Here is a 24,966-nt window from a genome sequence, read left to right as displayed (position 1 = left end):
TGCATATTTGCAACAGACCTTACTAATGTTATATCTCTTTGCTGATAGAGTCTGTTTTTCAGTGAATGGCTGTAGTTTGTTATTTTTTTTCCCAACAGCCTTCCCTACGCAAAGATTCCACTCCTCTAACATGTCTTGGAAACTTCAAACCACACAAGGGGAACCTGGAGGATGTGTCAGTCTCTGTGGTGTGTCATGCATCCAAAAGCTAACCTCAGCATCGAATTGAGCAATGAGCATAGCCAAGGTTTCGACATTTTCGTTGGGCAATCAGTCTTGAGGCTTTTATTGAAACCTTGTCGTGGTTCAGTGCTTTGCCTCTTTCATCAGAGAAATTCACTGACCAGGCTTTCCCTGGAGAGACTCAAGTGCCCCAAATCCCAAACTCAAAAGCAGGAAACTAATGCCTGCTAATGCCCTTTTCACCCTCTCAGCTTGTGTGTGTGTGTTCTCATATATATGTGTGTGTGGATCAGTTTCTCGCCCTTTGGCCACTTTCTGCTTTTTCCTCCACCTGGAAAAAGGGAGTCATTACAGTAAAAAGTGTTTACTCATGTAGGAGAACACAGAGTGTGTGCAGTGCAGTGTCAAAGTACCTTCTTGTATTTGTCCCAGAGGCCTCACAGCCACAGGAGTCAAGTATTCCCCTTTCAGATCAAAATTTATACTCAACAGAAGGGTCTCTGTAACAGAGTGGATGGTCACAAGGTAGCCTCAGGTAGTCTCAGAGGATCAAGAGGGTTTTTTTTTTTTTTCAAATTCCACATTCCTGAAATGAACTACATGTTGTGCCAGATTGCTAAGCTACATGCTGCAAGGAATAACAAAGCCATACAAACAGTAATACGATCCCAAGGAAGTTTTGGGAACGTTCATATTTAATTACTGCTGTGCTGTTTGCCAAGTGAAAATTTCCTCTGTTTCTGCATGAAGCAGAGTAATCTGACTATCAACTGTACCTGTTGTCAGTGGAATGATAAATAAGTTGCATTCTTGAATGAAAAACCGATTGAAATCTGCCATAAATACAGTTAGCCTTATATTTCAAAAAATAGCATGTTGTACTAGATTCCTCAGGCTCCAGAATGTAAAGCCAGGCAAACTCCTGCAAGTTGTTTTCAATGAATTTTGCTGGACAAAACAGAAACATGAATTTCTGATTACAGCATTGCTGTTGTTCCAGCTACAAGTGGTTTTCTTATCATGCATTTCATCTCATAAAGCTGACCTAAGGACATCTGCTATAGTACAGCGGGTCCTCTGCTTATCGTGGCAAGAAAGGATAGCTTAAACGCTCAACAGCTCCCTCTGCAACATGTTAACGATCAAATCCCCGGAGGTAAAAAACAGAAGCACATAAAATATGAGCTATCTCAGATGAAGCAGAGGTTTCCAAGTTTCTTCAAAATGAAGACAGAGCGTGTAAAAGAAGCCAGATCTATCAGGAGAGGAATTAGGGCTCTGTGGGGAACACGGATGACTCACAACCAGACAAAATCATCCACTGTTTGTGTGTGTGTGTTTGTGAATTCCCATGGAGCAGATTTCTGTTGGCAAGGTTGTAGAAAAACAAAAGATGATGGTCCTGAACACTGACACCTCCCACACGTCCAGCGGGGCGTTATTGGAAAGTGTTCAGGTAGAGTAGGCCTGTCTAAACAACTAATTCAAAGAACTTGAGCTTTTTTTTTTTTTAGATGATCTTGGGGAATGCCCTAGTTAGCAGTCATAATGTGGGAAACTGCCGTATAACCACAAGTCTGTAATGTCTGCGCTACAGGCAGCGTGATGAGAGTCGTAGTATAACACCATTATATGCTGTTTTCTCATGAGGTGACGCTATAAGGAGTCTAGTAACCTGTTTCAGGAGGGGAGACATGTCCAAACAAATATGTAAAGGTGGATAAGCTAGTTCTTCTTTTTCTTTTTTCTTTTTTTAAAAGAGAACTTCCTTTATAAGACTTCTTGGACAGTTACTGTTCATGAACTCTTACAGGGAGATATCACATACTATACTTAAAGTCTGAGTCATACAGACTATGCAATAAAACCTATTGGTGTCATAACTGCCAGTATATCATCAGAGGGACTGTGAGGTTAACCTCACCAGGCACTGTAATCCTGTCCAGACTAAGACCAGGCTAAATTAGTTGTAGAAGATATTTTGTAGGCTAAATATGATAATCAGTCTTCTTCAGTGTTTGAGACATAGAAAAAAAACAACAAAAAAATCCCAAACAATATATATAATTTCTCCACCACTACACTCATAATATCCTCAGAAGCCAGAAAGCTCTTTTTTATGAGTTCAGCAACCTTGGTAGTGTCATATTTATTTAAAGTTGCAACTTGGGGAAGTCTGAATCACTGAAGAGAATCTACTTTCTGTTTTTTTTTAAACCCTTATAAACTATTAGTGTTTCATTCCTTCACAGTACAGTTCAGGACAATTTTGACCCGGGCCACCAACTTCAGAAGCTCTCTCTCCTCTAGCTTACCTTTTGTCTCTTTTTACCCTCTTCTCTTTCCCCTCACCCCCACCTGGTTGCAGCAGATGGCTCTCCTTCCTTGAGCCTGGTCCTGCCAGAAGTTTCTTCCTGTTAAAAGGGAGTTTTTCCTTCCCACTGTTGCCAAGTGCTTGCTCACAGGGGATTGTGTTTTTTGGGCTTTCTTTCTAATATTGTGGGGGCTTTACCTTGCAATATAGAGCACTTCCTGTTGTTGTGAATGCCATATAAATATAATTGAACTGAATTGAATAGGTGTCTACAACAAACTGACTAACTACAGATTAACTTGATTTTAACTTTAATTTTAGTTTAATCTCACCTTAGAAATTAAGTCGATTCTTATGTACTATAAATGTAAAAATGTAAAATCTGTTGGCGCTTGGTATATGTTAGGGTCAAGGTTAATCCTGGTAAGTGCTTATTGTACCGAATGATCATAGTTTGACACATTTCTATGAAGTATCCTTTTGCTTTCACTTTTGTGTTTGAATATTATACATATTATGACTTTTCAAGGGACAATAAACATCCAGCCACCGCCTCCATTCAGCCTGGGAATTTTCTCCGTCTCGCGAAGCGTACAGACTCGAGGAGCTCACGACGTGGTGGTGTGATACTGTACGTGATTGGCGGGCGGGTGGGTTTGGTTTGTGTGTCTGGGAACCTGCTACTGGTCTCCCATCCATACACACTCACACACAGAGAGAAAGAGAGAGCCACAGTCAGACAGACTGGCTCTCCAAAACCGACAGCAGGGAAAAAAAACCCCTCTCCTCTCGCGGCTCAGAAACCAGCAACTATCGCAGAAGTGAAGTCGACGCGATGTTAACCTCGAAATGCTCCCGTTTATTTTAAGAGGAAGGCTAACAATAGGGAAGAAGCTGCTTAAAAGTAGGTGAAGTGTGACAGCTGGAGACATTTAACCCAAGGATTTGTTGACTGCACGTGGAAACGGCTCGCTCAGACGCATCGGTGAGTAGTCTCTGCGTCCCGCTTACTTCGGTTTTGGAAAATTTCCCGCAAACAATCAAAAGTTGGGCAGATATTTTACACAGGCGTACGGGGGGAGTTTCTTGTTATTGATGAACGACTGGAAGACTGCGCCAACAACCTTTCAGCCACTTTGCGGTACAATCAATATAAGCGTGCGCGCGCGCTTGTTAATCATTAACTAGTGCACGCGACGGTGTGACTTACTTAAAAAAAACAACTTATGTTTTTTTTTTTAAATTATTATTATGTATCATTCTCTCGGGGTTTTCTGAACGGATTTCTTTGTCAACATTGTTATTATTTGAATTGTTTTGCTGTTAAAATATATATATATTTTTTGTATCCGCGTTCACGTCCCTGTTTTTTGTACTTTAAAGTGTACGTTTGATGCCTTTGTTGTAAATTAAAATTAAATAGCTCACATAGTTTCTGCCAAACGTTTAATATTTGAGCGCCAGCCCAGCATATACAAATATTCCAGTGAAATTCCTTTGAGCCCAACGTGAATGTGGGGAGTTGTCCAGCACGAGTATTATGATCGTAGGGTGTGCTTCTCTGTCATCTGTTTGTTTGCTCGTCTTCATGTCACAGTGGCAAGTTAGAGTATAAAAGCCTCCAGATATTATCCACATACTAATGCACACATGTTAAAGCTGCAAAGGGTTACTAGTTTGAATTCCTTCCAGTGAACCATACAGAGCAAGATGTTTGAAGGCTAAATGTGTTCACCTCTTAAATCTAAAGCGTTCAGTGTGAATATTTGGATAATTTGTGCAATATCCAAAACCAGGTTTTTGGCATCTTTGTGCTAAAACAAAACAGTCCAAAGGTGTATGGAAACCAAGCAACTGTTTAGAGCCTCAGGGGCCACCTTGGAGCTTTTAAAAAGGGAATGATGAAATAGTGTTTTTAGTTAAAATGTGTATCAACCAAATGGCCTTTTTAAAGGGAAAAAAGACATATGCTTTGGCTTTAAATATATCCTAAAAAATCTCAGGGGTGGCTCTTTACAAAGTCCAACACATGCTTGTATTTAAATACTACTATACCAAATCCCAGAGCAGTTCCCACTTTTGTATCTCCACGACATGCTGCAGACCTTGAAGAATGTTTAGTTCGGATTAGCTGTGAGGCTCCTTATACTGCCCCTATGCTCCTGGTGGCATTAACTAACCCACTTACATTAAAATATTGCTTCTTGCTGCATGAGTTCAGGGTTTAATTTGCTCTGGCATGCCATAAAAGATAAGCTTATACCTTTCCCCATAATTCAGTGTCCAATTACAGTCATGATGTAAACTGTTGAGCCGGCTCCCTCCCTGTGTGTCCACTACCTTGGCTTCTTCTGCTGCTAGACAGGACATATCCTCGAAGGCAGACATAAAGAGATAAAGATCCTTGTTTCCGCGGTGCATCTCATATAGTGAACAAATACACCCTGCTGCCAGGGTTTCTGATAAAATGACATTGAGGTCTGGAGTCTGAGGCTTTCCCTGAATTGCTCTGCTCTATGCTGTGTTTTAATACACTTAATGGAAAGGCAATAAAAGGAAGACACAAGAAAGATATAGGGGTGTGTCCTTTAAGTGCCCCCCCCCCCCAGTTGCCAATTGTTAACCTGCTAAAATTTGGGTAAAATACTGGCTGTCGTCCCTGTCACTTTTCCCAAGTCCAGTTAGCAGACAGCAGAGGAAGGGCGTGACAATCCTACTGATCAGCTGCCACATCCTACTTCTGCAAATCTTGAATGACTAAACAACAGTGAGCCTTATCTGCACTAGATGACATCTAGAACTAGCGCTATATTAATATGAAAAATAATACTTAAAGAAATGTCAGCTAGAGTGAGTTAATTGCAACACATTACGTGATATTCTTTGTCATGGCAACCAACTCAATTATTTTCAGAAGAGAACCTGATGTTTTTGGCTCGCCTTCAGATTTTTAGTTTCTTTAAATTCAGAAATATGTAGAATTCCGTCTTGATGCATGCTCAATCATCCAGGTAAGTAAATCCACAAACGTTGATTCTGTTCATCTGGACGTAGCGCTTTCAGTGGGAGAAACGTTTCAAGGAACTGACCTCACAGCCCATTGTTCCTTCAGTGGTGCTAGTTTAAGTGATACTGTTTATAAGACTGGGGAAACCTGCAGTCAGCTGAGACTGAAGAAGTCATTTGGGTGAGTGACGAAACGTTTCTCCCACTGAAAATGCTACGTCCAGATGAACAGAATCAAATTTTGTGGATGTAGAATTTCATGCCTAACATCTCTCTCGCCCCATCACTGTTCACTTCAACTTATTGTTGCCATCTTAGTAACTTTGTCACTAGATATTTTTTTTTCAGCATCCTGCAAAAAAAAAGTACTCAAAACAAAACACCCCCACCCAAAAAAACTTCAGGCGGTACTCCTTTGTGAACGCTCTTGTTCTCCCGCTGCTGGCGCAGCTTTTTCACCATCTGCTCTGTTCAGCGAGTGACACCGAACAACAAGGTTTCAGCTAGTGACAGACAGCTGTGCACCTTGTGAGAGGAAAAAAACCCATCAAATTGCATCTGTTTCTCTCAGTCATCATTTTACTTGTAAAAGCAGACAAAAATCACAGCACAGCCATTATATCTAACTTTTGCAAGATGATGTTGAAGGGCGGGCGCTGAGTTTAAAAAAATCCAAATTTTGCAGTGAGGGATTGTTGCTCTTATTCAGTATTTTGGCTGTATGGACTGGCATTTTTGTCTCTTTACCTTGATGTACATCTACTTCTGTACTGTTATGTAATGTGTCATGCCATTGGTCCTCTAACAGTCATTATGCTTGTGATCTCTGCAGTATTTGAGACATCTCTCAGTAAGTGCTCTCTGGCTGCTTTTCTTCTGTTTTCCCAGCCCCCTTCTCAAATGTTTTATTGCTAGAGGGCACTGGGCTCTAAAGAATGAGCTCATTTGGGGGCCTGGCATGTCATTCATTGATTCATGGTTAGCCCATGCTGCCCTGGCAATATATAACCTTCACTAACAGCTGACTTGCACAGGAAAATGGATGGGACCTTCCATATCTTTCTGTTTTAAGGGGAGAAAATAACATCCTATTCAGTCTGGTTGATCTATGGTGCTCCTTTTTAACACAAAATGGCCATTAAATGGCATGTGCACTATTCGTTCTTGTGTACATTGCTATATACACATATGCGCGCCATGTGTATTGTGAAGAGAAAAAGTTTACAACTCATTGAATCAACAACAGAATTAAAAAAAAGATCCTTATGCAAAAGATGTTCCTTACTTGAGTAGGTAACAGAGCCTACAGTTTGAGCTTCGCTTAGATTATGTATGCAGACACGGATGTCTCTGTTTATTTTCTCAAAATCGGTGCGATCCCTCTGCTGAGCATGAGCTTCTCAACTATAAAAATCTAGAATGTGTGTAATATAATTTCTTGCCTTGCTGGCATTGTTACCCACGCAGTAAACGTTTGTTTAGGTGTGCTTTCCTCGAGTCTCACATGTGACAGCTCTTCATTTGGATTTGGTTATAAGGAATTTAGAAATTTTGCTGCGTCAAAAACAAAACAAACAAAAAAGTGATGCCTCAGAAGAGAAGATATGGCAGCTCAGAGCCCAATGTGCTGGATGCAGATTTTTTTATTTGAGTTGCAGGAGTGGCTTTTATTTCTACTGGGAAAGTCTGACATAGCTTTCAAAGCCTGGAGATATTGTTTAGTGTCATACCTTTGATTCCTTCTCAACAATACTATTGTTTTTTCCATGTAAAGTACATTTGACTAAATAGATTATATCTAAAGTGTCTTATCTTGCACCACTGAAACAAACCCCATTGCTATTGGACTTGGTTTTTATTTGGCTTTAAATGAAACTTGTTGAAGAGAGAAAAAAAAGATTTGATATTTCAAAATCTATTTTCAAAATGGCACTACTATGGAGAGCAAACTATTGGATTCTCCAAGCTATAAAATGAGTCCATTCTAGGATCACTGACCCTCTTTCATTTGCTTGTCTAGGTAACAGCTAGGTGCTAATGATCAAACAGAGGTTTAGGCACTGGAACATTGAGGTGGGTCATAATAACACAATACCATGATGTTCCGATCCCAACAAATTCACTCCAAGGACATAGAATTTGCAAAAAAAACGCAAGCGCGTACTCTACAGGCCTCAGCTAGCATGTTAAATGTTAAAGTTCATGATTGTACAATTAGGAAAGGACTAAACAAGTATGGCGTGTTATGAAGCGTTGCCAGGCGAAAGTCTCGTCTCTCTAAAAAGAATATATTAGCATTTGTAAAGAAGATTAGGCTAATATCCCTTTGGATGAAGAGAAGATGGATGAAAGTCAAATAGAAAATAATTGCTTTAAGTTACTTGAAGTTGTTCTACAAGGTACTGAATCATGGGGTCTACTTGTTTTTTTTTTTTGTTTTTTTTTACCGGACTGGATGGAGTTCTGAGAAAAATTTTTCGCTTTCAAATGACTGTATATGTTTTTGATATATTGTGTATGCGAAACTGATTTTATTTTTTTGTATTTGTGGTGTAGTGCTGCATTAATACATCGCAGGCTGGCAGTAACGCCTCAAAAACAGCAGGATCAATGTCGTAATCTCTCAATTATTTTATGAGAAGTAACATTCACCATCTGTTCGCGTGGCAGTGTTGGATATCGCTCAGTCAGTGACATGGGTGAATGACATCACTCTCTAAAGATCTAATCTGTGAACGTAGGTGCGCTATGGAAGGTTTCTTTTTTTCCTGTTAAATCAAGGCCCTGAAAAGAGCCGCGAGTCGACGTGAAAGATGTGCATGAAAGACTGCAGATGAGGGAGCGTGTTTATATCTTTGAGACATCTCCCAGAGTGGGGTGTGGAATGAAAGAAACTATTTTGTTTCTGAACATTTCCAAAGCCAGTCAAATGTGAGTGGGAGGAGTAGATATGTACTTCTTTTGAAGGAGGACTTATTAGTTAGTTATCGCGGCAGATCATTATATGCGATATTCCCAGCTGTACTTATTTCATATCAATTCAGCTGAGGTTCAGTCTGCACCGCATTTCGTATTGTTGGCTTATCAGGAATAAAAAAAAAAGAAAAAAGATTGTTGGCAAGCCACTGCAGTGCACCTGTATGTTTAATTCTCAAATATGGCACAAGGGACTTGTTTAACAAACTGTACACTGTGTAAAAATGTTTGGAATGTTTTTCTGGATATTAGTTATGGATTATTCTTACAACTTTCCATAAAACTGAGTAAATTCCCCAACGTTAATTAACCTATATTCCCAAATACGGCACCAGACTACATGCTTAGATTATTAAAGCTGTCAGTCTAAAGAGAAAAATCTTAAGAGTTGGATTTACATCCAGACTATACTGCAGCTCACTGCTTTATATCAGTGATAGATAATTTACTAAACTTTTTAATTACACATACAGCAGAGTAAATATATTTCGTAATAGATGGATTTCAGATGGACTTGGTTGATGTATTTTTTTAATTAATAATCTTTTTTTAGCCTGTGCCACCTGCTGATCTGGCTTTGAGCTTTTATGCCTCTCCAAAGGAAACTAAAGACACACCTTTTAGTTTAGCTTGACAAAGCCTGTATCATCCACCTGTCTTTTGGGCCCATTTTCTCAGCTCCTGCTGTTTCTGTTGCGGTGGAAAGAAGTTGCGTATCGCTGTGTGCTTGTGAGCACAGACTGGAAAGCGGGAGGACCGTGTTGATGCTTAAAGAAGAGGCTGTGCAGGCTAGCTCAAAGACCGCACTCCAATGAGGTCCCAGGAGAGCACTGAGCATTGACTGAACACATTTCACATTAACACAAGAGGGGAGCAAGGGAATAAGCAGGAACAGGGCTGGTCCTTTTACTGCTTGGCAATACACAACCACAGTTAATGAAGTGTTTTTGAAAGGAGGCTTTGCTTGAAAATGGGGTGATAAGCAGCCGTAAAGTATATGTCCATCATTTTCACTGCTACAACAGCTCCTTGGCTGTGACTGTTCGCACAGCTCAGAATTGCATAAGACTGCTCAAAGTCAGACCATAAGCTGTGCACTGGAGCTGGCTACATTTCGCTGCCTTGAGGCTCATGTTTGCTTCCTTCTCCTATTTCTGTTCCCTATTCTCTTCTTGCATCCCCCATCTACTTATCCCCCCTTCCCGTCATGCTTCAGCAGACCACCTGAGGGGGGCTATGTGCTGGTGACAGCTTGAGGGGTGATGTGGGCAGCCTTCCTTTATAGCTAGAAGATAGTGTAGAAGAGGGAGAGGTGCTGTGGAATAGGGCTTTGAAAGTGAACTCCACTGCACTGATTTGCTACTAGGTAGCAATGAGACCAAACAGTTGATGCATCTTTTCTGTATTTGCTTTGCACTGTACTATCTAGTTAAACAACAATAAAATAAAATAATTGTGAGCAACTGAAAAGGTTGAACTAATTTAGAGCGGTGCATGTTGAATTTAAAGAAAAGCTGTGATATACCCCCAGTATTGTTAGCTAAACATGCACATGCTAAAAATAGAAATACCACATCAATATATTGAAAAAGCTTGTTATATTGGGAGGATTTGATGCATAACTCTGGAGAGCTGTACAGCTTGTGCACATTGAAGTGGGGCTTCTGTCAGTTAATGAAATTAATTTTGTGAAGATTGGGCTCAGTGTATTCAAAACGGGAAAAAAAGGCTAAACCGTGGCAACTACTCTGGAATTTCTGCTAATGGCCTCGAGGCTGGCTCTCAAAGCAGGTCAGTCTAAAAGGATGTTGGAATCATATTGCAGTTATCTGGCAAACTTTATTTTCTGTGTGGTAACTTGCACTAACTTGTTTTGGTATCTCGTCTGTGCCATAGATAAAACCAAGGTTGCTAATGCTATTTTGATGATAACTTAGCATTTCATCCTTTCATCAAAATGTGGTCACTCCTGACTTTGAGAGATGAACATGCTATTGACCATAATGCCAAAAATTAAAAATGCAGAGGCCATAAAACAGTTCTGGTCTGGTTCTGATTTTATTGCTCTAAAAGCTGTATTAACAGTATAGTAAGAATTATCAGTTAATGATTTTATGAATTAATTGGCAGATCAAAGACTTTCCGAATTTCAAATGGGACATAATGAATGAACAAACAGGCTATGGATGTGCTGTCTGCATATGTAACAGTAGACCGTCACTGGGGACAGTGTCAAATACATGAGGAACAACTGTTAATGTGTGTTACTCCTGTTGTTGTTGTTGTTTTTCTTTTCCTTTTTTCCCCTCTTGTTTAATTTGTTGGTGGTCTTTTGGCCCCCTTTGTGGTCATAGTGATAGCGCTTCACACTGAGCTCTACTCTTGCTCTGTTTTCTTTAAAAGATGTCTTTTCAACCAGTCAGTGTTCTACCTACACACAGCATCACAGCTGTTGAAATACTCCCAGTTGGAATTTATTGGGTGCACACAAACGTGTCTCCCTTGTTGCATACCCATAATCCTTTACCCAGCCAAGACCTATGCAAATGGACAGGGTCATAAATCCTTTATTAGGAGAATTTGCAAGTCAGAAATTTTATTAAATATGTAAATTTTATTTGATATGAGATTTAGAGTTAACTGGTATGTAAAGTAATAGTTAGCACTCCTTAATGAATCAAAGGTCTGCACATTGTCAGGAATAATCTGAAGACTAAGCTCTAGCTAATTCAAGTTTTTCAGTCAGTGCCGGAGCTCAGAATGGCAGTATACTGTGCATGAAAGGTCTAAATTGAAGGAGCTATCTTATGTTGAATGCAAAATAGTCCTGTGCGTATTTTGATGGGAAACTGTGCTGTCTCTTAGCCAAAGTCTGCGGTTGTTGGACATCTCCAGTTCCAAAGAGAGCCATATTTATTAGCCTCTTTAATTACTCTCTTGGCTGAAGTTTTTGTTTACTTTTAAGATTTGCATTGCTGAAAGAGCACACAAGAAGATGGATAGAAAGAGAGAATGTTTAATAAGTGCTGGCTGTGAAAGATTAAGTTGGAAATGTAGAATCACTACTACTGCTAGATTGTTACTTAAGCTTTCTAATCTTCTGTGATGAAAGTAGTATGTTTACCTAAAATAAAAAACATTGTCAGCACATGGTGATTGACGTTGTCATTTTAATTTTAATTTGTAGTTTTAATTTCTTCAAGGAAAAAAAAAGAGCCTTTCATATTTTTCAAGTCAAGACCATATTAACATCTTCAGATTTTTGTGGGAGGAGAATATGGTGACCTTGGAATACATTATATCTATGCTGAACGTGTTGCATTTTTGTGGGTGAGGTGCCTGTGACAGGGAGATGATTCATCTCATTTTATAGATCTTCTGTGTGTGACGTAATTCAAATGAAACCAACATAAAAGGATATATTAGAAATCACTTGGAGTGTGATGATGGGCTCCTTTCTCCATGACTATTTATTAGATTATCTTTTATTGTAACAATGCTGTTGTGTCTAAGGCTTTTAAGTTCCACTTGTTTTGAAGTATTTCTTTTGGCATGATGTAATCCCGCTTTAACACTTAGACCAGAGAACACTGAGGGTGCTTGGTAAAGTTTGTCCTTCTGCAGGTTTTGCTTTTGTGCTAATCAGTCAAAACACCAAACTGTACTTCCACTAAGCTGCTGAGCACTAATTTCAAAGCTTGTTGCATTGTTACAAAAGACTTTACTTTGTGGGCAGTTGTTTGTATAAGCGAGTCAGTTTGATGAAAATGGTGTTTTGCAGTCTTTGCTTTGCCGTAGAGTAATTCAAGCGCTACTTGAGGCTGACAGATTAGTTCATAAGCAGCAGGGTGGCCTGTGCTGGCCTGTGATGTATGCGGTTGTAAGTGGTCTGTGTCTGAAATGAATGTTTGTGGCTGAGAAAATGATTACGTTTCAGTCCTCATGAGGGGGTTTGGGCCTAATTAACCTACTTCTTTATGACTGTTTCCTGTGCTCACTCACAGTTAGGGCAACTAAGCACACCTTTCTCTGACACCATCACACACACTGTTGTGTTTACTGTGGTCTAGTCTCCGTCCTCCAGAAAGAGATTGACTAGTAGAAGTTGGCTTGTTGTAATAGAAATATGATTGCTGTTCTGTATCTGTGAGACTAGCAGTACTCTTAACAGCTTCAGCTGAAGTCATTTCATCTTTGTGAGTGGCAATACTTCCAAGGAGAATATTGCCAAAACATTTAGAGATATGCAATGCTAAGACTGACTGCAAGGGAGATGCAGCTATACAGGATTTTGGAAATAACCTAATGAGCTATGCACTGTGAGCAAATTCAGATAGTCTTGTGTGGATTTTTCTCTGCTGGAAAACAAGATTAACTGGTCCAAGACTAGGTTTGTGCATGGACAAAAGATCTAAACAAATCTGCAATTAAGTACCTCAGCTTTGTGCTACTGTGGTACAAGGAAGTGTCTCCTCTTCTTTCCAAAACCATTAGAATTTTGTGTATAGCACGAAGGATAACAGAGTTCCAATATTTAAAGAGCGCTTATAAAAAGTTACTTTAGGTAATGCAAAACTAAAATGTTTAGCAGTTATTTTATACTTTCAGTTTTTAGGAAAAAAACTACCTGGGTTCCTTTCGTGTGTACATTTGACTTGTGCTGTATATTGCCCTGTCACTGCCATTACACAATGCTGCTTGCACCTTGTTTCAGTAGATTCACACTTCAAATTAGGATCCGTGTTATCAAAGACAATTTATTAGAAAAGAAGAATGGAAAATGCCCTTAATGTACTTGCTAAATGAAAAATGTGTGTTTCAGGATATGTGAGATCTTTGATTTTTCTAAGCGCAGCCTAGTTGGTCCTACTTAATTAATTTAGCTGGTTTTCTTCACTCTCTTCTCTTCTTCAGTGAAGCCTGGACTGCTCCACTTTAACTGGTGACCAGCTGTTTACGTCTGCCTAAATCAGAGATGAGTGCCAAATCTGTAATCAACAAGGAGGTGTTCATACCTCACGATGAGAAGATGCTTGCTGCTGTACAGGTGAAGCGGAGGACAAAGAAAAAGATCCCCTTCCTGGCCACCGGTGGTCAAGGAGATTACATGACGTTCATCTGCGTCTCAGGTCAGGACAAATTAAAAACCTCCTTTTGTTTGCTTATGTTTAAATGCATTTTATGCTTTTTGCCTTTCTATTTGCGAGAGCGCACCAGTTGCGCCTTTGCAACCCACAGTCACATTTCCGCGTGTCTCCCATAATTCTTCCACTAATGTTCACACTGATGAGCATGTTTACGTTTTCCCCTGCCAGCAGAATGACACACTAAATCAATTTGCTGCAGGGCTTCAGGTCAATCTTTTTAAATAGATTAGATTTAAGCTGAAATTGATGAATTGCTTCACCAGAAATTCAGGTTTCAGTTGTTTCAGTTTGGGGGTTTTCTCCCTTATTGTTGGAACATTAGCTGATGTATTACTTGTTAATTGAATTATCCAGGCAAATTGTTCATGAGGAGAATATCTAGATCCTCTTAATTCTTGTGCCAGAAAAACTGCTTGTGAAAATCGGATACATTTTTCATTATTAATCTGTCTTGAACACTGCTTTGGCAGCAGTAGATTGCATGACCGAGGGTTATAGTTAACTTAAGAATGATTATGAGGAATTTAAAGTATAACCAAACAGCTCAAAGCCAGTAAAGCTCTGTCTATGTTGGATTCAAATTCAAGGTTGCCTTGCAGCAGGCAAGTTACTCAACAGTCAGCCTCTTTATTTACACCCTCAGATACATGTACATGAAAGGCAGCTGTAGCGAGCGCAAGCCACAAATTTTCAGAGAGTGGACACTGTTTTTCTAAAGGGTTTACAATGAGTCATTTCGCCTTTCATGTGGAAATAAGTATTGCTTGATATTCACTTCTTGTAATGCCAGTCTCGTCACGTCCCCTGCAGCAGCGTTCACCTTTGTATCTCATTTGAGCTTGGCCACTGTGAAATATATTAAAATCACTGGATGTCCTAATTGCTTATTTTGTATGGCAGAAAAATGTGGTAATTATCCGATGTTGTAGCTTTTTGTTAAATTCAAAATTACTTTGTATCTGAAAATTGGGTATCTATGTTGTTATTTTGCCTGACCTAACGTCATGTGTTTTAATCTATGTCTTAATCCTCACTGACTTTGATACTCCTTATGTCTGCTCTACTTGTTTCACAAGAGTAAAATAAAAAAGAAATGCATGTCAGAATAGGCCAAGGGAGTCCAGACGTTTGTAAAGACATTTGATTTAGGTGGTGAACATGCGTGTGTGAGCATCAAAGCCCCTTGCTGACATGTTTTCTAATGACTCCACACCTACGATACTGTGTTGTTGTCTAAGAAAAAAACATGCTTGGTGTCATTAGTTGGCTTCCATTTGAGTTGCTGGAATTGCTGCAGTTGTTTGTCCTTTGCTTGTTAAATAATTTTAAGTTTGACTTGATATCTCTCCTCATTATCTTTTTCTGCATTCATTTGTTGCCATCATTGTGTTGCTACTACTTTATCTAAGCCAAAAAATGCCCACTACTACACATTTTACAACAGTTGCAATCGGGGCAGTTGAGTAATTGATCAATTCACTGACCATCATATCCATAGATGACGGGCACATAGTTAATTAAACAAAAAATACCTCCAAAATTTGATAACTGGATATTTTTTTTATTCATTAGCTGAGCATTATTCTCAGATTCTCAACTCTGTGTTCCAAACATAATCTTTACCCACATGGACCTCCTAAGTAATGGTATTTGGTGACTTATTTTAGCATTTTTAAACATCCTCAAGTGATTTATTAGTGGACAGTCTGCCTGTTGTTATTGCAAAAGTTTGGTGGTTTTGAATGCACGTGTCCAGGACTGGGGGAAGAAAATACTTTGGATATATAAACCCAAGATTAATTTGTGCCACAGTGATTGCAATAGAAATCTATGGAAAAGAAAAGCATACCATATCATCTGTCAAACATGGCAGAGGCACACATACATGGTCATGTCTGGCTGCCAGTGGAAGTAGCATTATTGATGATGTGAAAACTGATTAATTCAGTCCAAATGGGCCGTCCAGGCATTTTGCAAAAGCAACCAAAGAGTTTCTCGAGGCAAAGAAATGGGATGTTATTCAATGGCCAAGTCGTACTCCCTATTCCAGCCAAGTGGAGCATGACTTTTAGTTACTGAAGACAAAACTGAATGCAGAGACCAACTGAAGATGGTTGCAGTAAAGACCTGGCAGAGCATCTCAAGGCAATGTCTGTGGCGAAGGACTTTTACTCCCAATATTAAAACCAGCTCTTATACTAAAAGCTGGTAGTTTGTTAATTCAGAACTGAAATTGGGCTGTGTATAAAAATGGTTGCAAGTACAAAACACTCAATACAGTCATTTTGTTAAAACCTCTTGAATTACACCAGAAAGTATGCACTTCAATCTGGTTTGATTTGAAATGCACTGCAGAGATGTACTGAGATAAATATTTACAAAATCTGCCCTTATTCGACCCCTAACCGTGCTTTTATAGAGATTTTCTACAGTCACTGGCTCCAACCTTGGTCTAAGGATGGATAGGCATGCTGTTGTAAAAGGACTGTGAACTGTTGCATTCCCACTTCTTTTATTATTTTTTGCTAGGTTTTTGCATTGGTTTACACAAAATTTATGTGGACATAAGAAACGTTTCACATGCTGTCATCATTTTTTTGTATGTAGGAATGCATGTTGTACCAAAAGACATCCAGAGAATACACTGTCTGAGAATTCTGCTATCACCACCATTGCACCCATTTATCTTTCCCTAGACACTCTGACTGTCTGCATTAGTGGTCTCCTGACTCGGCTGATGTTTTGTATCACATGTGGGAACAGAAGTAGTGCCTTCACTACTTCTGTTTCCACAAGTCATGTGGATTTTAAGCCAGCACAGCATTGTTCTAAATTTTATGTGCATTTTCCTATGAATGTGCTGCACAATAAAACCACAAGTTTGAAACTAGTCAGCTCATGGCTCCCAGGGCATTTTAAACAGAGGGCAGCTTGTGTTGCTTACGTGTTCAGGATGTGTGTAACTGTAAAAGTACTGTGTGTGTGTGTGCGCGTATAAGGGTGGGGGATGGTGCTCGTTGACAGTCTCATGGCGACAGTGGCATATACTTGAAGCCTGGGGGCCAAGCAGTGGCAGAGTTATGTAATAGGTGGGATGTCACGGCTAAAGGAAGCCTAAAGTACAAGAAGCTGTACTGTAGAGACAGCCACAAGAGATTCACTCTCAAACTGAGTAAGGTAGCAGAATGAAACCACATGACTTCTGCACTTATTCCAGGATCATATGCTTTTGTGTTGTCAAAAGAGGAGCATCTGTATACGTGAACAATCAAGATGTTTTTGTAATAAATCACTGACTCACTCAAGTCTTTGACTTGTGTGTTTGTTGAGCACGTGGCTGTTTGTCTTAGAGCTACATTTATTAATGGAACAAAAAAGCCTGGAGACCTGCCAGTTGGTGAGCAGTGCCACTTACTACAAATTACATGTTGCTGGAGGAAAAACGAAACTAGTTTAGCTCACTTAGCTGGCTGTTGTTTGACTTTAGAGTGAAAGCTTGTAAATTAATCTTATGTTAGCAAAGAAGACTGATAATAATCTTAAATTCCCTGTAGCAATAAACTGATTTCCACTAGAGGAGGGGTTCTTTTTTTGCCCACAAGGTCTAGCAGAGAGCTCTTAAAAAAACACTTGACTTTTTGGTGTGCATGATCACCTTCCTCTCCTAATTTGTTTGATGTACTTCTCTGCATTTTTTTTAGACTGTTTCAATCACAGTCTAGATTTAGTATGTATATACACAATGTAAAACTAAACCAGTGATATCTGTTATTCATATTACTGCCTATGCTAGTTGTTATTCAACTTAATGTGAGGTTGCATAATTTCTATTCTTTCTCACTATTTCATTTCCTAGCTCTTTCAAGCACTGTTGGGGTCAGTTCATTGTGATTGATCCCTGTTCACATGCCAGACCACAGTGTCATCACAGTTTTATGTCACTGGTGGATCATTAACTTTCATAAGGGCCTGAATGAGAATAAGGTGTGTTGTGGAAGGCTCCATCAATATGATGAACTCAGTTCTGCTCAATACTGATTTTTATCTCTTCATAAAATTCCACTTTTAATAGTAGATTTTATAATTAGGCCATGAATATATGCAGTGGGCATAGTAAAATGCCAACAATTTATAATTTAAGTTTTTGCAACATTTCAGACTTTTATCAGTACTGTGGGCATTTTGCTTGTAGTCCAATTGCTTCATCTTCAGTTTTTCAGTTCCTCTTTTCTTGTTCAGAGAGACAAATGTAGTCTGTTTTGGGTTTGAACAAGTGCACAAGAGTCTGGGTCAAAGTCTGTGTGGAAAATCGAAAAGACAGCGGAGAGGTGATTGTCATTGAGAATGAATCTGTAACTGGATTTGTTAAACTGTGGATATTTGTTCTCGTAGAACGGTGGATCCAAAGAGAACCAACATCTTCACTGTTGGCATGCGAGTAAGAATGTTGCTCTCAGGCTGACTTGAAAGAAACTGCATTTCATCTGCAGATAGGCCTTTGTCCTGCAGTTTGGTATTTAGTTCATTAGTGCAGTCACATCAACATCGCATCTGAGAGCTCTAGAGTGTTCTTGCATTTCTTCTCACAAAACTCTTAAGTATATATGCTTTTGAGTCCCATATTCTTTTTAACAGTTTGCCCAGGCTGAGCCACCTGACAGCTGTGTGGTAGCCTCTGTCACAACGTTTAGTCTCGTGCTCCTCCGAAACTGCGAACAAACTATGTGATTCAGCGCTCTTGCCTTGACCAAGTTAACTATTCATTAACAACATGGTTAATTTTTAGCACTGACTTAGATCACCTGGAGTATAATACAGTGTAAAAATACCAGTTTCTGGGTTCGTTTCAGTCTTTTCATCTTGCATCTCATTCAAAAGTCCAACATTTTTCAATGTCACATTTGGACAACCATCGGGTAAAACGCCCACGAGTGTGTCCCATTTCAGCCCAAGCCCATCAAAGCATGCACTTACCTTCGTGAACAAATCACTCCCTGTCGTAGTCCCTTTCACTGAGTGCATTGCTGTCAGCGCCTCCATAATCTCAAACTCTTTCATTATCCCACGTACAAAGATGAGTAACTGGCTTGTGTTGCGGACATCACAGCTTTTGTTCAGAGCCAAGGATAAAAAGGAAAAAACCAGTCTGCTCGATCTGTCTTGGTACAGTTCTTCTGAAGAAGAGTACATTCACTCGTGCTTATTTTCTTCTTCCTCATGGCATATTAGCATGGCACAGTCCACCAGAAAGTCTTTGATAAGATCTCCATCAGAAAATGGCTTACTTTTTAAAAAGTTTTTATGGAAAATCACAAAAATAGTCTTGACTGCTCTATCCCTGAATATGTAAAGCTTGATAAAAAAGTTCTTGTTGCTTTTCTCTGTAATTTCATTTCCCATGAAACCCCAAAACAGTAAGTTATTCTCTGTTGCAGTTTATCCAAAGAGAAAAGACTGTTTGGTGGCTGAAAAGGGACAAACTGGATGATGTATATTTGTAGCCTGGGTTTTTTTTTTCTTGTTTTTTTTTGTGCATATTAAAGTTTTCAGGAGAACATGTTTGCTGGAACGATTGCAGAAGCTTAACATTGACCAAGTTGGTTGGTAAGTTTTTGTCTTTGATCACTGGGCTTTTTTTCCTGGCCCTTAGGGATGAAACATTTGACCACCCACTGAATATTTGGCCAGAGAGATGTGAAGCTCGTTATGCTGATTAAGACACAGATGGTTCTCATGAGATGGGCTGATAATCTGCATGGTTTTATTTTTTTTCCCAATCTGAGGGGGAAGGATATATTTGCTCCACTTTGTACCCTTTCTTGTTTGAACAACACACTGTCTTTTCTTTTTCATTTTTTTGTGCTTTGGGGGTTGATCAGCTTTCCTGGGTTGATGTAAGCCGCCATCCTACAACCAGTTATCAGAGTCTCTGACACATCCTTTGTGCACTTGGGAGCTTTACATGAATTTCCATTAAGGCATTCAATGACATGGTTGTATTCATGAATTGCATTTATGCAGGCATCTTATTTTGTGGGTTGGATTACATGTTTAATTTCATATGTTGGCTGGCTCTTACACATGTGCTGAAGCTAATGCTGGTCTCCTGTTTGTGGTGATTGTTTTTAAAGTTTAAGCTTCTTTTTCATCACACCAACTTAATTAAATGTTGAATAATGTAATGCAGTAATGCTCTAGTTAATGATGTAACACACAGGGATCATTTACTTTGAATACTGTTAATTGGAGCCAGTGACTTACGACAAGTGTGTTTATGTATTAATGTTGCTGTCATCTGTCTTGCACCCTTGTGGTGTTAAAAATGATCAAAACTCTCAGTTACCACACTTAGCTTGCGTATTGCATTTGTGTACTTTCAGCTTGACTCCATTCATCATCAGTGCCCTTGTGATTATTGATTCACTGCTGAGATGGGGCGAGTGGATTGTGTAGCGCAGTGGTACATTAAGCTGCTCAGACCAGCTAAAAAATCAGATCAGGTATGACCTTGGTTACCTGGTCCAGAGACACAGAAGTCTGAAATTCTCTGTTCATATCCATACACCTTAGTTTCTGTGTCTATTTGCCAGGGTTTCTCTAACTTTAGCCGGAAGGGGATAGCTTAGGATAAGAAATGAATACTATCCCTAATAAATTAGTCAGCTGATTTCCAGCAATGCCTTTGTACACTTTTTTTAAAAGTTTGCCTGGGCCTATAAAACAGACCAACAACATTAAAATGCGACAACAAGACTGCACATACCGATGATATTTTGTTATATTTAATTGCACCTTTAAAGGTGTCCCTCGAGTCCTACCTCCTTTTGGTTTAACCTTTCCCCACAGAAATCACAGAAACTGGATTACTAAAATGGAAAAACATTCAGCAGTTCCCCACAAAGAACCACTGAATGGTGAAACACTAATTTCAAATTAAATTTGGCAATTGTTTACAATTATTCAGTCCTCAAAGGAAGAATGTAGTTTGACTGTATCACGTTTGAAGGACTACTTCAGGTCAGTTGAAATTTGACCACTGTTAAATCTGAAGCCTATAACTGAGGCAGCGTTAGACAATGTACAAAACATGCAATATTTATGACCTGATTTTAAGATATTTTGGAATAGATTTGGTTTTATGTATTTAAAAAAAAAAAAGCAAAAAAAAAGCAAATTGATCTTTCTCATCAAATATGTTATGTATAAATGACAGAGGAGAAGGTAACCATGTTAACTGCTGAAACATGCTTTTAAGACCAAAAAGGGGGGAAAAAATATCAATAGTATATTGAAGAAACTGTTGTGGCCTTAATGTCGTTCTGCAGAATCAGCAAACACCTACAAGTTGCTTGACATGTCTTTCAACACAGACTAGCTGGAGGACTCTCACAGAAGCACATGTCTGAGGAAAAAGGGTGTACGAGAAAAGCTCTTCAGACAGCACAACTGAAATCAAACAGAAGAAAAAAATGCAAAGCTGTGCTTTACCTGTGCGTTAGATATTGTTCGTAGAACAAAATAACCGAGATACGACTTTGTTTTTAAAGTTAAAATGACACAAAATCATTTCTAGCTGAAAATAAGCCATTCCTACTTAAACTTTTAAGACAAGAAGACAGAAAAGAAAATTGTGCCTCTGGGGATAGTGCAAAGTTCAGTTCAGTGTACTTTACAGAGTTTTCTAGTTTGCTGTAGCATTCCTGCTGTATCTGACTGATATAACTTCTTTAAACATCTTGGGGAGTCTGGACAAATGTTTTTTAACGAGGTTCAGCCAGACGTGGGTGTGTGGATGACCTGGGTTCTGTTCTGAAGATTGTTACCTCTGTGGGTTGCCAGTGGAGCAGCAGTGACTGATGCTAGCCTCCCAGTATTTACTGAGAGCAGAGACATACAGCCCACTCACGCACAACAGTAGATACATCAGCATGGCACTAATAACACAATCCCTGTAAGGAATGTGTGTGGTTATGTTCATGCATTTGTGCGTGTGTCTCATCCATACTAGAGCCTCTTTGTGTCATTGTGCTATGGTGGGCTTATCTAGACTAATTAGGTTCTTGTAGTTCAGCTCATTTTTCATGGTAGGTTGACTACTTTCTTAAACAAACTGTCTTCACCTTTCACTTTTGCACCCTTTTTAATGTCAGCTTCCCCCTTATTTCTTTGCCTCTTATCTCCCCTAGGCCCTTGATGAAGGCTTTTAAAAGTTTTATGAAAGGTTCTGGTCCTCAAGTGTCCTGAGCTGAAGGTAATAAGCAAAAGAAGTGATAGGTAGATGAGGTAAAAAGATTAAGGAGATGAAATGGCAATATTTTGTGGAATAGTGTGCATAAGTATGCATGCACACTATTTCCTTTTTTTTTTTTTTTTTTTTTTGTTGATCTGAAAAAAAAAAAGGTTTGGTCAGATGGTCTGTAAAGAATTGCTGGATAACAGTTTTGCTCATGCAGAAAAACAGAATTTATTGGGATGGCTAAAACTCACTTGACCTTGATGCTCGATTGCTAGCAGACCTTGGGTTGTCATCCAGACTGATGAGTCTCCAGTGCAAGTTCAGCATCCAGCCATGGAGTGAGTGTGATTTGGGAAGTCTTTGTCCTCTTCTGTGACCTAAACACAGAACCTGATATCCCAACTGATTTCTTTTCTTTTCTTTTTTTTTGGGCACGAGTATTTGGATAAAATGGCTTTAATCAACTTCATTTTTTGGTATCCATCCATCTTCTTCCAGTGATGTGGTGGTTAGCTCAGCAACCTTACAGCAAAAAGGTCCTGTGTTCCAATCCTCTCCACACCTCTCTAGGGTGTGTCCTCCCTCTTGCCCTATGACAGCCGGCATGGGATTCAACCCCTTGCATCCTGATTTATTGTTACACTTGTTGAAGTTATCACTTTTTAAACGAAATATTTCTGATAGAAACACAGGGACATAATCATGCATACCCATAATGCAGTTTCCTTATGTTTTGTTGTCTAATACATCTTCTCACTCATACAGGACATACACATGGATGCAGCAGGTGTAGCTGATAGATGAAAGGCTTAGGTGCTCTGCAGGTTGACTGTGCTGTGTTTGGTGTTGTGCATACAAAGCCATCCCCTGCAGAGATGGCCAGCCTGTTTGGTCCAAGAAAAATAGGAACATAATAAGCATGGGTTGGGTGTACATTTTTTAACCAGCACATGCGGCTGAAGTTCTGAAAGCTGTTTTTGTTGTACTTTTCTGTAACTAAACTGTTTATGAGGATTTCATCATCTAGCAGCTTCTTTTGTCCAGGATACATTTTATTTCATGTTCGTTCAGTTTATCATCCATTTATTCTTCATAAGTGGTAGTCCTGTGCGCTTTTCAGCTGCTTGTGTTGGTACTGCTTTTGTGTGTGTGTGTGTGTGTGTGTGTGTGTGTGTGTGTGTGTGTGTGGCTTTTTTTCCCCCCAACAGAAAACAGTAGGGTGCTTTTTTTTCACAGGAATCTGATGATTTGTGTGGTGGAGGCAGTGTGTAGCTGGCTTGGAAGACTCCCTTCAGCTCCCTGTAACTCTTCTCTCTTTGGCTGCTGCTTGTGAAACTCTACTATGTTTAGGGCTCTTTGTTTAGGACAGAGTGTGCTAACACGTAAAGCAGATAGGAGATGGGAAACGAGGCACTGTGCAGGGTTTTTTTTTCTTTTTGAGGAGGGAGGTTCACTGTACCTTGCAAGCTTAGACAATACATTTGACTGCTGCAGTTTATTTTTGCTGTTTCTGAATGTTGTGGAAGTGTTGGTGGCCCAAATACGCCAGAGATGAGGTGATGTGGCCAGAGGAGGTAATTATTTGTGTAGAGAACCACACAACACATGTTTTTGGCATCGTGTGCCCTGACCATATGTATTAGCTCTCTAACACAGCAAAGATGTCAGTGCAATTTCCTGTGTACATGGAAAAAGTAATCTTCATGGTGTTCTCAGCTTTTGTTTTGTGCAAACAAAGCTTGTACCCCACATCCTTCCTCTCATCTGTACAGTGTGAAATGAAGGGAGAAACGCAGAACGGAGGAAAAAAGAAGAGCAGTAGCACAGGAGTGAGCTTGCCCTCATAAAAGTCAACCATCCGTATAATTAGCTGATGTGCTGTTTTTGTTAAAATCTGAGCTTTCACAAGTATTAATAATCAACTTTAGTTACTGAATGAAATTGACTTTCCAACAAGTTTATGTGGCCAAAACCTCCATCTGAAGATACTGAAAATAGAAATGGCTCAAAGGGAGAAAAATACTTTTACGGTCTGTATCTGGTCTGAATAATAAGGGTTGTTTCAGTACAATTCATTTTCATTACACAGCGTACCGACACTCTTTGATTACTAAAAAGTCTGCCAGTGCGTTATGATTCCGGACATTTCACGAAGCTATGTTTCTCAATCTGTCACACCAATTTGTAGGTAATAACAACCCTCCTTTGGGGTAAGGAGTTGCCAGATCAAATGAAAACGAAGCCAAGCACTATCAGTGATGAGAAGAATTGATCTTATGGAAATGTGTTATTTATTTAAAAAAAAAAAACCCTTTTCATAGACGGATCAGTTCATGATTCTTTAAAATCTGCCCCCACTAAAGATGTGTAATGTAATGCATTACAATCTGTCATGTAATCGGGTTTAGAATAAGAGAAGACAACCAGGAAATAAGCTGCTGCTGTTTTGTTTTTAATAAAGCCTGACCAATAAATCTGCCAGGTCCACATCAGTTCATTGCTGTTATATTGGTGTCAGCCTGCACAGTATATCATCCAATAAATTGACATGAAATTGAAGTAGAGGAAAATCTCTTTTTTCTATAATGGAATGTGTAAAGAAAATTCAGATAAAGGCATGATGTGTGTATTTTCTTTAGGCCTTCAACCTCTTATCCCTCATCATTATCATTTCGTTTTCCTTTTTTTTTAAATTATTTGACTAGAGTCGACTTGGACTTAACATCACAACAATGAAATCAAAGTCAATTTTCTTGACTGCTTGATTTCTAACAAGTCTTTTCTATCAGCTTGTACTGCTTCTTGCATCGTGACATGTCCTTCAAGAAGATTGCTTTTCAGTTCAGGAATAGTCTATTCTTCAAGCACTAATGGACCAAGCAGGAGATTGTTACTAGCCTTGACAGTTATAGACTAGTATTGTTTTCACCTTTTGAGTCCTACTGTAATGGGAGCCATCACAATGAGTACTGTGGATGGATTTATATAACCTTATTCTATAGACACGCTTGTCATGATATATATTTATTGTACACGTGTGTAATTAACATGAACAACTTCACTTATTGACTTGGGATGAAATGGCATCTCTTTAGTTTACGTCA

At 39.3% G+C, this 24,966-nt stretch overlaps 1 protein-coding gene across 2 annotated transcripts in view; it reads left to right on the top strand.

Moving 5' to 3' along the window:
* Positions 1–3,163: 3,163 nt before the first annotated feature.
* stxbp6 (syntaxin binding protein 6 (amisyn)) overlaps positions 3,164–24,966 on the top strand; it is a 66,125-nt gene continuing 44,322 nt past the window's right edge. Inside the window, exons 1-2 of one of the 2 annotated variants that reach the window (XM_063499922.1) lie at positions 3,164–3,482; positions 13,394–13,608. In XM_063499922.1, the coding sequence (XP_063355992.1) occupies positions 13,455–13,608 (154 nt within the window). In that variant the 5' untranslated portion in view covers positions 3,164–3,482; positions 13,394–13,454. The remainder of the gene's footprint in view (positions 3,483–13,393; positions 13,609–24,966) is intronic. The other variant, XM_063499924.1, reaches the window with a different exon arrangement.

This window comes from Pelmatolapia mariae, linkage group LG16_19, assembly GCF_036321145.2.
Source record: "Pelmatolapia mariae isolate MD_Pm_ZW linkage group LG16_19, Pm_UMD_F_2, whole genome shotgun sequence".
NCBI lineage: Eukaryota > Metazoa > Chordata > Actinopteri > Cichliformes > Cichlidae > Pelmatolapia > Pelmatolapia mariae.
Note: the sequence above shows the minus strand (reverse complement) of the source record. Positions and strands in the feature narration are given on the sequence as shown.